The following is a 13,856-nucleotide window of genomic DNA, read 5'->3' as shown; positions in this document are numbered from 1 at the left end:
ATCTATTTTCGCGGAGCAAAGACGTTTAGGGACTGGGTAGAAAATGCAATAATGCAAAAGAAAACGGGAAAGATTTACTGTGCAAAATGTCCAAATGACATCAGTTTGACCGGTTGTAAGGAAATTGAAAGCTGTGAAAATGACACAATGTGTTTCTGATAAGACTTCAGTTCGGCTTCAATGCATATTTTATGTGGTTGAAATACTATCAGCTTTTATCATGCTGACAGCATCTCAATATCATTTTACTGCAAGAAATGCTTAATTCTGCAGGAGTTAATATTAAGGCTATGTGAAAGGTTATAGACATACTGTACGTACAGTCAGTGTCCAGATTTCAGTTTCCATTTAACACATCTAAACCGTAGGCTACAGTTCCCTTGACATGCCATAGACCTATTTGAAGTTCTGTTTTGTGATGTGGAATTTGTATAGCACTTCACAATCATGCTATCATCCTCTTTTACCACTTCACCAAATCTTTCCCAAACATTACTTTTCTGGCCCTCCCTTCTCTTTTTCAACTCTCCTTTCGCAGCTTTTGTCTTATTGAATTAAACTCTGACAATGTCCCTTTTGCCTTAGTGGATTGATGTTAACATTCTCTGCCTGTTCCCAAAATCATTATTTGATGATTGGTGTGTAGGCTATTTGGCTCAAGTACAGTTAAGCCCTAAAGTTTAGGTTAATGCATTATTTAAAGAAAAACCTCAATGTAGCCTATAGATATAAATTGCACAATAATTAGACTTTTTTTTTTTTTTTAAGGTATCGTTTTCTCTTTATTAAAACCGCCCGCCACCCAGCGTCCCTTCAGCCACACAATATTTAATGACCCTAAACCCGTCCGCCCCACGGATATAAACGCAGGGACTGCGGTTTATGAGTCACCCCACGCATCACTAGTGTGCATGGTAATGCTGACTACACTGTTGACAATGTCTGTGTTGGCATTTTGTCTGGGCCAGGTGACTGATGACTTGGCTGTTGGTCTTTGATCAACCATAACATTGACTTTCTCATACTATTATAAGAAATATAAGGCTCACAAACAACTAGTAACCTTCATCAAATTACATCAAGCTGTGTGAATTGAACTAAAAGTCAATCATACTGAAATGGCTATAACATATTTAGATAGGATTCTGCAAGTCATCATGACTACAGACAAGTATTGCCAAAAGATGGGCTGACACCAACAAACTCCACTAAAACAATGGGCGTAATGGAAACAGGTTGTCTTGGTTCCTTTTCCAGCCCAGCCTGGTGTTCCCTCTGGTTTCTGTTATGTGTTTTCCCTCTCTTTCTTTCCCTGTAACAATCTCTCTCTCTCTCTCTCTCTCTCTCTCTCTCTCTCTCTCTCTCTCTCTCTCTCTCTCTCTCTCTCTCTCTCTCTCTCTCTCTCTCTCTCTCTCTCTCTCTCTCTCTCTCTCTCTCTCTCTCTCTCTCTCTCACCCACAGAACCTGTTTCTGCTTTGAGACTGGTGGCCAACAACACAGGCAATTTAGTGGAATTGAAAAGCTCTGTCAGTCTGTTTTGTTCTTCCTCTGGCTCCTCCCTCTCTTACCGCTGGCTGAATGGCAACTCTGAAGTCACAGCCAGTGATGGAATTCAGCTTGGTGATGGGAACAGCACTCTCACCATAGTCAATGTGACTCGATACAACGATGGGCAGTTTAGCTGTAATGCTTTCAACGCCGTCAGTAATGGAACCACTGAGCCTCTACATCTCAATATCAGCTGTGAGTATGAGAGTATGCACACTAACTGTACTTGATGAATTCACATCTTTTGGCTGCAGTCCACATGTCAAGCTTTGACTGACTCTTTACAGTGATTTGGGAGTGACACAATAACATAGCTACAATCATATGGCCAATGGTGTATGATTTATCATGATCAATTGATTTTGCTCTATAACACATCGACTCCCTGAATATCCCTTCATCTCTACCACCAGGCCTCCTTGGCTATCTATCTACTACATTTCCATAGACATTATCTGTTGAGTCATGACAGTAATGCATATCTCCCTACACAGATGGTCCAGACGGTGTGTCCTTCACAGTCAACAGGCTGAACACCACTACCTCTTTCCTGATTGGGTCTACTCTGACCATGTCCTGCTCGGCCCAGTCCAACCCTCAGGCTGAGTTTCAATGGGCTTTCAATGGGAAGCATCTGAATGGGACAAGTCCAGATCTGAAGCTATACAGTGCTGTGGAGAGCCAGAGTGGCCTATACTCCTGCCTGGCCTTCAACAACAGAACCATGAGCAACAGCAACGTCACTAGACAGATCACCATCAGCAGTGGGTCAGTGTCAGTACAGCTGGGGGTCAGTGTCTGGCTCCTCCTCCTCCTCTCCTCATTGGCTGGGGTCCTCTTCTGAGCTCCAATGGGCAAGCATATCTCACTGACTGGAAAATAACACACAGGCCAAATAATGCATTCAGTTAAATGAACCCATAAAATATATTTATTCAAACATTCATTTAATTGACTTAGTGCCATGGGCCAGGGCAATGTGAATATATTATGTAATTGACTGAAAAAAAAAAGAGTTTTATAATATGGTGAAATAATATCCTAGATATTGATGTAACCGAACATGGTCACTCTTGTGCAATGTCAGACCACAGTGTGCATCCTGTGAAAAAAAAGTATAATGGCTATGATATCAGGAGGGTGTGTGTTCCCACTGGCTTGAAATACACTGAGTATACAAAACATTAGGAACCTGCTCTTTCCATGACATAGACTGACCAGGTGAATCCAGGTAAAAGCTATGATCCCTTATTGATGTCACTTGTTAAATCCACTTCAATCAGTGTAGATGAAGGGGAGGAGACAGGTTAAAGAAGGGTTTTTAAGCCTTGAGACAATTGAGACATGGATTGTGAGTGTGCCATTCAGAGTGTGAATGGGCAAGACAAAATACTTAAGTGTCTTTGAATGGGGTATGGTAGTAGGTGCCAGGCCACCAGTTTGAGTGTCAAGAACTGCAATGCTGCTGGGTTTTTCACGCTCAACAGTTTCCCATGTGTATCAAGAATGGTCCACCACCCAAAGGGAATCCAGCTAACTTGACACACCTGTGGGAATCATTGGAGTCAACATGGGCTAGCATCCCTGTGGAATGCTTTCGACACCTTGTAGTCCATGCCCCAATGAATTAAGACAGTTCTGAGGGCAAAAGCTGGTGCAATTCAATATTAGGAAGGTGTTCCTATTGTTTTGTACACTCAGTGTATTTAGAAAGAGAAAATACATTGCACCATATTCATGTAGTCTAATATCTATCTAGTCAAATATTAACAGAGAAGAATGAAAAAGGCGTAGAAATATATTTCACCACTATGATGTTATTCAAACACATCATCACTCATCATCATCATGGTATTTACAGGAGTAAAGCTTAGGGAAACTAGCTCATGACCATTCTTTCCCAATCTCTTACAAATATTTTCCACAGATATCTGAACCTGTCATCCTAAGAAGGAACATTTCTGCTGTAATTGCATCCCGATACAGAATATATCTCTCGTTCCACTATCATGCTGCCAAAGGAATGATTTATCTGAAAACAGTTTTTTATTGTATTTTTTCTTTATTCAAGCTTTATTTATCCAGATTAGTATCACTAAGAAGAATCATATAACATGTATTTCAACACCCCTCATTACTGTAATTATCTTAAGACCTGGTGGAATAACAGAAATATGTCAAACATTCTTGTGGTAATATGACTTGAACATACATTTCTTAATTGCTTATATAAAAACTGTTTTTGTTGTTGTTGTTGAATAACTCAAAATGCTCCATAAGGGTACACAGTGCATAGGCCCACCCACTTCGGAGCCAGGCCCACTCAATGGGGAGCCAGGCCCAACCAATCAGAATGAGTTTTCCCCACAAAAGGGCTTTATTACAGAAATAAATACTCCTCAACAGCAGGTGAAGAAGCCGGATGTGGAGGTCCTGGGCTGACGTGGGTTACACGTGGTCTGCGGTTGTGAGGCCAGTCGGACGTACTGCCAAATTCTCTAAAACGACGTTAGAGGTGGCTTATGGTAGAGAAATTAACATTGAATTATCTGGCAAAAGCTCTGGTAGACATTCCTGCAGTCATCATGACAATTGCATGCTCCTCAAAACTTGAGACATCTGTGGCATTGGGTTGTGTGACAAAACTGCACATTTTAGAGTGGCCTTTTATTGTCCCCAGCACAAGGTGCACCTGTGTAATGATCATGCTGTTTAATTAGCTTCTAGATATGCCACACCTGTCAGGTGGATGGATTATCTTGACAAAGGCTAAAATGCTCACTAACAGGGATGTAAACAAATTTGTGCCAAAATGTTGAGCGAAATAAACTTTTTATGCCTATGGAAAATTTCGGAGATCTTTTATTTCAGCTAATGAAACATGGGACAACACTTTTCATGTTGCGTTTATATTTTTTTTCAATGTATAAAGGAAAGGTATGTGTTTCTAACGGTGTAGAACCGTCAACCTATGTTGAACACACCCCTGTTGGTATACCTGTGCCAGGTGCATTTGAGTGGCCTTTTGTATAGAAGCCTTCCTGTTTGTTTCAATCAGGGTATCCTTTTACTGAGAGGACGAGAGCGGTGATGGTGGTTTGAAAAAAAGTAAATATGAGAAATAGGAATAATTGTGAATGTAGTGCTTTTAGGCATTGGTGCCCATATTCCACCCAGACCTGCTCTCCTTCTCACTGGGCACTCTGTTTGACTATGTGAATAAAACGTATAAATTTAGTGGTATTTGGTTGTGAGAAATCAGACATTTCTGTGTTAAAGTCTTGTAGGACAGCTGTATGGAGCTCCTGGATGTGAATATGTATGGGAATGATTACGTCCTATGGAGATTGTGCCTTTCTTGTGACGCTGAAAATAAAAATAAATAGTTGCATCCTGATATTGTTGTCTGATTCCCATGCTCCACTCCTCGAAGAAAATAACCTTTAGCTTAGTCCTGAGGACCTCACCTTACATATAAAAGTGGCGTAGTACGGATACAGGAATAGGTTATTGTTAAATCCTTGCGTTATGTTTTAACAGAACAATACCAACAATCACTACTACTCCTTTCTGTTTTGTGCTGTCTGAAAACATGTCATAAAGTATGCTTAATTTGAGATGGCAGAGTTGCTGCTAAAATAAGTTCCACTCATCACACACTTCAAACCCTTGACCATATATGTACAGTTGAAGTCGGAAGTTTACATACACCTTAGCTAAATACATTTAAACTCAGTTTTTCACAATTCCTGACATTTGATCCTAGTAAATATTCTCTGTCTTAGGTCAGTTAGGATCACCGCTTTATTTTAAGAATGTGAAATGTCAGAATAATAGTAGAGAGAATGATTTCTTTCAGCTTTTATTTCTTTCATCACATTTCCAGTGGGTCAGAGGTTTGCATACACTCAATTAATATTTGGGAGCATTGCCTTTAAATTGTTTAACTTTGGTCAAACGTTTCGGGTAGCCTTCCACAAGCTTCCCACAATAAGTTGGGTGAATGTTGGCCCATTCCTCCTGACAGAGCTGGTGTAACTGAGTCAGGTTTGTAGGCCTCCTTGCTTGCACACGCTTTTTCAGTTCTGCCCACAAATGTTCTATAGGATTGAGGTCAGGGCTTTGTGATGGCCACTCCAATACCTTGACTTTGTTGTCCTTAAGCCATTTTGCCACAACTTTGGAAGTATGCTTGGGGTCATTGTCCATTTGGAAGACCAAACATAACGATGGTCATTATGGCCAAACAGTTCTATTTTTGTTTCATCAGACCAGAGGACGTTTCTCCAAAAAAGTACAATCTTTGTCCCCATGTGCAGTTGCAAACCGTAGTCTGGCTTTTTTATGGCGGTTTTGGAGCAGTGGCTTCTTCCTTGCTGAGCGGCCTTTCAGATTATGTCGATATAGGACTCGTTTTACTGTGGATATAGATACTTTTGTACCTGTTTCCTCCAGCATCTTCACAAGGTCCTTTGCTGTTGTTCTGGGATTGATTTGCACTTTTCGCACCAAAGTACGTTCATCTCTAGGAGACAGAACGCGTCTCCTTCCTGAGCGGTATGACGGCTGCGTCGTCCCATGGTGTTTATACTTACGTACTATTGTTTGTACAGATGAATGTGGTACCTTCAGGCATTTGGAAATTGCTCCCAAGGAGTTTGAAGGTAGGCCTTGAAATACATCCACAGGTACACCTCCAATTGACTCAAATGATGTCATTTAACCTATCAGAAGCTTCTAAAGCCATTTTCTGGAATTTTCCCAGCTGTTTAAAGGCACAGTCAACTTCTGACCCACTGGAATTGTGATACAGTGAATTATAAGTTAAATAATCTGTCTGTAAACAATTGTTGGAATAATTACTTGTGTCATGCACAAAGTAGATGTCCTAACCGACTTGCCAAAACTATACTTTGTTAACAAGACATTTGTGGAGTGGTTGAAAAACGATTATTAATGACCTAAGTGTATGTAAACTTCCGACTTCAACTGTACATGTATGTCTTGATCAGCAATTGATTAGCTGGCAGAGGAACTAAAGTGGGTACACCCTGTTGTGTTCCAGGACCAGGATTGGGGACCACTGGATGCTAAATACCAATCTTTCCATTCTTCTCCAGGTGTGCTGAGCTCCAGCACTGTGAAGGTGCTTCCCTCTGAGATCCCGGGCTGTGGGGGCAACTCAGTGACCCTGACGCTGTCTTCGGCCACGTACAGTGGGGAGAACAAGTATTTAATACACTGCCAATTTTGCAGGTTTTCCTACTTACAAAGCATGTAGAGGTCTGTAATTTTTATCATAGGTACGCTTCAACTGTGAGAGATGGAATCTAAAACAAAAATCCAGAAAATCACATTGTATGATTTTTAAGTAATTAATTTGCATTTTATTGCATGACATAAGTATTTGATCACCTACCAACCAGTAAGAATTCCGGCTCTCACAGACCTGTTAGTTTTTCTTTAAGAAGCCCTCCTGTTCTCCACTCATTACCTGTATTAACTGCACCTGTTTGAACTCGTTACCTGTATAAAAGACACCTGTCCACACACTCAATCAAACAGACTCCAACCTCTCCACAATGGCCAAGACCAGAGAGCTGTGTAAGGACATCAGGGATAAAATTGTAGACCTGCACAAGGCTGGGATGGGCTACAAGACAATAGGCAAGCGGCTTGGTGAGAAGGCAACAACTGTTGGCGCAATTATTAGAAAATGGAAGAAGTTCAAGATGACGGTCAATCACCCTCGGTCTGGGGCTCCATGCAAGATCTCACCCCGTGAGGCATCAATGATCAGTGTAAGACCTATTTGAAGTTCTGTTTTGTGATGTGGAATTTGTATAGCGCTTCACAATCATGCTATCATCCTCTTTTACCACTTCACCAAATCTTTCCCAAACATTACTTTTCTGGCCCTCCCTTCTCTTTTTCAACTCTCCTTTTGCAGCTTTTGTCTTATTGAATTAAACTTCAACAATGTCCCTTTTGCCTCAGTGGATTGATGTAAAATTTCTCTGCCTGTTCCAAAAAGCATTATTTGATGATTGGTGTGTAGGCTATTTGGCTGTCACGAATGTCAGTGGAATGCGGTAGGCCAGAGTCAAGCGCAGGACACAGAATGAGATGAAGAACCACTTTACTGAGTAGTAAAGAAATACAAGCAAAAACCTCCAACAACAAGGGAGGAGCAAACCCGCTCACAAAATGACACTCGTACAAGCAAATAAACACGCACACCACACAGTGGACGTGAACAGGTTAAATGGGGAAAACAAACTAACATAATAGGGAACAGGTGTGCAACAACAGACAACAATCAAATGAACATAGAAACATATAACATAGAGCGGCAGCAGCTAGTACTCCGATGACGACGAACGCCGAAGCCTGCCCGAGCCAGAAGGAAGGGCAGTCTCGGCAGAATCCGTGACATTGGCTCAAGTACAGTTAAGCCCTAAAGTTTGGGTTTATGCATTAATTAAAGAAAAACCTCAATGTAGCCTATAGATATAAATTGCACAATAATTAGACATTTATGGATTTTTTAAGGTATTGTTTTCTCTTTATTCAAACCGCCCGCCACCCACCGTCCCTTCAGCCACACAATATTTAATGGCCCTAAACCTGTAAGCCCCACGGATATAAACGCAGGGACTGCGGTTTATGAGTCAACCTACGCATCACTAGCATCCATGGAAATGCTGACTACACTGTTGACAATGTCTGTTTTGGCATTTTGTCTTTGATCAACCATAACATTGACTTTCTCCTACTATTATAAGAAATATAAGGCTCACAAACAACTAGTAACCTTCAACAAATTACATCAAGCTGTGTGAATTGAACTAAAAGTCAATCATACTGAAATGGCTATAACATATTTAGATAGGATTCTGCAAGTCATCATGACTACAGACAAGTATGGCCAAAAGAGAGGCTGACACCAACAAACTCTACTAAAACAATGGGCGTAATGGAAACAGGTTGTCTTGGTCCCTTTTCCAGCATGGTGTTCCCTCTGGTTTCTGTTATGTGTTTTCCCTCTCTTTCTTTCCCTGTAACAATCTCTCTCTCTCTCTCTCTCTCTCTCTCTCTCTCTCTCTCTCTCTCTCTCTCTCTCTCTCTCTCTCTCTCTCTCTCTCTCTCTCTCTCTCTCTCTCTCTCTCTCTCTCTCTCTCTCTCTCTCTCTCTCTCTCTCTCTCTCTCTCTCTCTCTCTCTCTCTCTCTCTCTCTCTCTCTCTCTCTCTCTCTCTCTCTCTCTGTCTGTGTGTGTGAGCAACTATTAAATATCTTAAAACTATACCTTTAGCTCTAAAGATTATCCACAGAATTACAGTAATTCTATGTGGTAATTATTTTGTTCTTGGCCCTCATGCCCAGTAGTCACACCCAGACACCCGATACTACTACTCCTAAATATAGTCTGCGTTTGGTTAGATAGTGAGATATACAGTGAGCTCCAAAAGTATTGGGACAGTGACACATTTTTTGTTGTTTTGGCTCTGTACTCCAGCACTTTTCCATATAGGGTAAATCGTTTAGGAATTACAGCACTTTTGTACATAGTCATCTGCACTTTACCCTCATAGTCATTGTATAATTTAAAAGTGCTGTAGTACAGAGCCAAAACAACAACAAATGTGTCACTGTCCCAATACTTGTGGAGCTCACTGTATCATGAATAAAGGGCATGATCAAAGTTTACACTGTGAGTCCTTCTTCTGCTGTGGTGCAATAGTCAATGCGTCACAGTTTGTCACACTTTGTGTGTAAAGGTGACCTTGTGTGTCGAGGTGTGTTACTCTCTCTCAGGTGGATTGTGGGTTCTAGTCCCAGATACAATACAACATATCTGTTGTGTCTGACACCTGTGTTGTATTAACGTACATTTACATCAAAACCCCAAGCCAATATGGAAACCCAGAGATTAGTATTGAAATTACTCTCTATCAAGGGATAGATGGCAGGTTTTTTAAATACATTTTATCATTTGGCTAATTTCCAACTTCCTTGTATCACAACCCTGTTCATCTCTCCTGACCAGGATGGTTACTGTATTTATGTCTGACCTTAGAAGAGTTTTTTACAGCTGGACCGTGTAGATACAGTAAACAGGGACTAGAGTAATGTATGTGGAGGCAGGACCTGTGGTTAGTGGGTTTGTATAATAAAGGGTAAACAGAGAGACAGACGGATTCATGTCTCCATTAAATCCCCGTCAATATTACTGAGTGCGAAGCAGTCCATGAGCAAACATACAGTAATAAAGGGACAGCAAAACACTTTGATGTAGATGGCATATACACTCTTAGACAAAAAAGTTCCAAAAGGGTGCTTTGCGAAGGGATAGGGTTCTGCCAAGAACCGTTTTCATCTGAAGAACCCTTTTCGGAAGACGAGGGCTCTTTGTAAGACAAAGGGTTCTATCTAAAACCTTTTTCATCCTTCTTGTCACACCAGCCTTCGTTTTACCCCACCTCCTGTCCAGCTCTGGCGTTCGGCGTAGCCGGCCTTCTAGCTGCTGCCTAACCTACTGCTGGCAAACGCCCTTCACTCATCAACCCCGAACTTGTCTTGTCATTATTACACACACCTGGTTCCAATCCCCACTCTATCACTGTATACAGTTGAAGTTGGAAGTTTACATACAGTTAGGTTGGAGTCATTAAAACTTGTTTTTCAACAGCTCCACAAATTTCTTGTTAACAAACTATAGTTTTGGCAAGTCGGTTAGGACATCTACTTTGTGCATGGGTCAGAAGTTTACATACACTAAGTTGACTGTGACTTTGTCAGCCATTGTAAAGGTTACTTGTTTTTCTGAGAGGTATCTCTCCTATTATTTCCTGAGTACTTTGTATTTTGCACTTTGGGTTCGCCCTTTGCCTTTTTGTTTATGGAGATATATATTTTGAGCACAACAGCGTTTGGGTTTCGTCCCGCTTTGATCTATGGTACTTAAATAAAATTCAGTAGTTCTAAACCTGCGACTGCCTCCTGCCTACTCCTCTCTACACCTGTGACAGAATGACCGACCTAACAAAACAGCAAGCAACAGGACATCCCAACCTCTCCGCTGTAGGAGCGAAGCTCCACCACCACGACTCGTACCTGGAGCGCCTCGGGACTGCCATGGACGAGGTGCTCCGGGCCGTAAGCCAACTGCAGGCTACACCACCACCTTCCCAGCTCCCCACGGTCGTTCCAGTCACCCCACCACCATCTACATCACCCGTTCCGATCAGCAATGTCCACCTTCCCCACCCGGAGCGGTTTGACGGCACCCCAGCTCACTGTAGGGGGTTTCTCCTGCAGTGTGACCTCCACCTTGCCCATCATGCCGGGACGGCCTCCGAGAGGGACAAGGTGGCCTTGGTGATCTCAGTGCTGACAGGCTCTGGAGTGGGCGCACACCGTCTGGGAGAGGGACGGTCCAGAAGTGCAGTACTATGAGCGCTTCACCCAACTCTTCTGTGCCATCTTTGACCACCCAACAGAGGACCGAGAGGGAGGTGAGCATCTCCTCCATCTACGCCAGGGGTCCAGGACAGCGTCGGAGTATGCTCTAGATTTCCGGACGGTGGCTGCGTCCACTGGCTGGAGCAACTAGGCCCTATTGACGGTTTTCCACAGCGGGCTACAGGCGGACGTCCAGACCGAGCTGGCCTGTCACGATGAGGACCAAACGCTGGACCAGCTCATCGCCATGGCCATCCACCTGGATAATCTCCAGCGTGCCCGTCGTCGCCCATCCCAGGGGTTCGGGTCTCTCCCAGGAACCTCCAGCGAGACTGAGCCCATGGAGGTGGGCACGACGCACCTGGGCACGACGCACCTTCCCCCCGCGGAACATCAATGCCGCCATCAACAGTAACCTTCGTAGTTACTGTCAGGACCGGCCGGGGGAGTGGGCTGCGTTTCTGCCTTGGTCTGCGTTTCTGCCTTGGGCAGAATACGCACAAAACTCCCTCCGTAACTCCTCCACTAACCTCACACCCTTTCAGTGTTCTAGGCTATCAGCCGGCGCTGGCACCGGAGTCAGATCGAGGCTCCTGCGGTGGACGATTGGTTCCGGCACGCCGAGGAGGTATGGAACACTGCGCACACCCGTCTACAGCGCGTCCTCCTCCAGAAGAGGCGCAGGCCGATTGTCACCGAAGTGTGGCCCAAGTCTTTCACCCCGGTGACAGGGTCTGGTTTTCTACGAAGGACCTGCCCCCCTTGATGACAGCTTTGCACACTCTTGGCCAGCTTCATGAGATAGTCCAGTACATCAGGAGACGTGGATCAGCCTGTAGTGTGGTTTTCCACTTTAATTTAGAGGGTGACTCCAAATCCAGACCTCCATGGGTTGATAAATTTGATTTCCATTGATAATTTTTGTGTGATTTTGTTGTCAGCACATTCAACTATGTAAATATTATTTCATTCATTCAGATCTAGGATGTGTTGTTTAAGTGTTCCCTTAATTTTTTTGAGCAGTGTATCTTTGATAGCTGTGTATGTGACATAATTCGTCCTATTCATAATATCATTAACAATTTCTCCCATTCTTCTCTGCAGATCCTATCAAGCTCTGTCAGGTTGGATGGGTATGGTCGCTTCACAGCTATTTTCAGATATCTCCAGTGATGTTCGATCGGGATCAAGTCCGGGCTTTGGCTGGGCCACTCAAGGACATTCGGAGACTTGTCCCGAAGCCACTCCTGCATTGCATTTGGCTGTGTGCTTAGGGTCATAGTCCTGTTGGAAGGTGAACCTTTATCCCAGTCTGAGATCCTGAGCACTCTGGAGCAGGTTTTCAGCAAGGATCTCTCTGTACTTTGCTCTGTTCATCTTTCCCTCGATCCTGACTAGTCTCCCAGTCCGTGCCGCTGAAAAACATCCCCACAGTATGATGCTGCCACCACCAGGGATGGTGCCAGGTTTCCTCCAGATGTGATGCTTGGCATTCAGGCCAAAGAGTTCAATCTTGGTTTCATCAGACCAGAGAATCTTGTTTCTCATGGTCTGAGTCCTTTAGGTGCCTTTTGGCAAACTCCAAGCGGGCTGTCATATGCCTTTTACTGAGGAGTGGCTTGCATCTGGCCACTCTACCATAAAGGCCTGATTGGTGGAGTGCTGCAGAGATGGTTGTCGTTCTGGAAGGATCTCCCATCTCCACAGAGGAGCTCTCGAGCTCTGTCAGAGTGACCATTGGGTTTTTGGTCACCTCCCTGACCAAGGACCTTCTCCCCCGATTGCTCAGTTTGGCCGGGCGGCCAGCTTGGCGGTTCCAAACTTCTTCCATTTAAGAATGATGGACACCACTGTGTTCTTGGGGACCTTCAATGATGCAGAACATTTTTGGTACCCTATCCCAGATCTGTGCCTCGACACAATCCTGTCTCGGAGCTCTACGGACAATTCCTTCGACCTCGTGGCTTGGTTTTTGCTCAGATATGCAATGTCAACTGTGGGACCTTATATAGACAGATGTGTGCCTTTCCAAATCATGTCCAATCATTTTAATTTACCACAGGTGGACTCCAATCAAGTTGTAGAAACATCTCAAGGATGATCAATGGAAACAGGATGCACCTGAGCTCGATTTCGAGTCTCATAGCAAAGGGTCTGAATACTTATGTAAATAAGGTATTTCTGTTTTAAATTTTTAATGAATTTGCCAAATTTTCTAAAAACCTGTTTTCGCTTTGTCATTATGGGGTATTGTGTGTAGATTAATGAGGGAAAACATTTATTCAATCAATTTTAGAATAAGGCTGTAATGTAACAAAATCTGGAAAAGGTCAAGGGGTCTGAATACTTTCCGAAGGCACTGTATATATAATGTAACAAAAAAGCTGCTTGACCGTTGGTAGGAGGGTCTTACTGTGTAATGCAGTGTTTGGTTTTCGCCAGGCATAATGGGACCCATGTCGTACAAAACGTTGACTCAGGTTTTCCAAAAAGCATCTGGATGCACCTGGATGATCATCAAGACTTTTGGAAGAATGTTCTATGGACAGATGATTCAAAAGGATAACTTTTTAAACGAGATGGGTCCCATTATGCCTGGCGAAAACCAAACACTGCAATCCACAGTAAGAACCTCATACCAACGGTCAAGCATGGTAGTTGTAGTGTGATGGTTTGGGGATGCTTTGGTGCCTCAGGATCTGGACGACTTGCCTTAATAGAAGAAACAATGAATTCTGCTCAGTATCAGAGAATTCTACAGGAGAATATCAGGCCATCCGGCTGTGAACTGAAGCTGATGCGCAGCTGGGTAATGCAGCAAGATGATGCAAAACACAATTTGATGT

At 43.3% G+C, this 13,856-nt stretch overlaps 1 protein-coding gene across 1 annotated transcript; it reads left to right on the top strand.

The window, feature by feature from the left end:
- The first annotated feature begins 1,157 nt into the window (after window positions 1-1,157).
- LOC121543816 (carcinoembryonic antigen-related cell adhesion molecule 1-like) lies at window positions 1,158-2,784 on the top strand. Its single transcript, XM_045208328.1, has 3 exons — window positions 1,158-1,171; window positions 1,481-1,743; window positions 2,043-2,784. The coding sequence occupies exons 1-3, from the start codon at window positions 1,158-1,160 to the stop codon at window positions 2,390-2,392; spliced, it is 627 nt and encodes a 208-aa protein (XP_045064263.1). The 3' UTR covers window positions 2,393-2,784.
- Window positions 2,785-13,856: the final 11,072 nt, after the last annotated feature.

This window comes from Coregonus clupeaformis, chromosome 28 (genome assembly GCF_020615455.1).
Source record: "Coregonus clupeaformis isolate EN_2021a chromosome 28, ASM2061545v1, whole genome shotgun sequence".
In the NCBI taxonomy this organism is placed as follows: Eukaryota; Metazoa; Chordata; class Actinopteri; order Salmoniformes; family Salmonidae; genus Coregonus; species Coregonus clupeaformis.
This window is presented reverse-complemented; position numbering and strand designations above follow the sequence as displayed.

Coding starts and splice junctions, on each gene's coding strand:
- LOC121543816 (XM_045208328.1), top strand. Junction 1,744..2,042: donor TCTACATCTCAATATCAGCT/GTGAGTATGAGA, acceptor CTCCCTACACAG/ATGGTCCAGACGGTGTGTCC.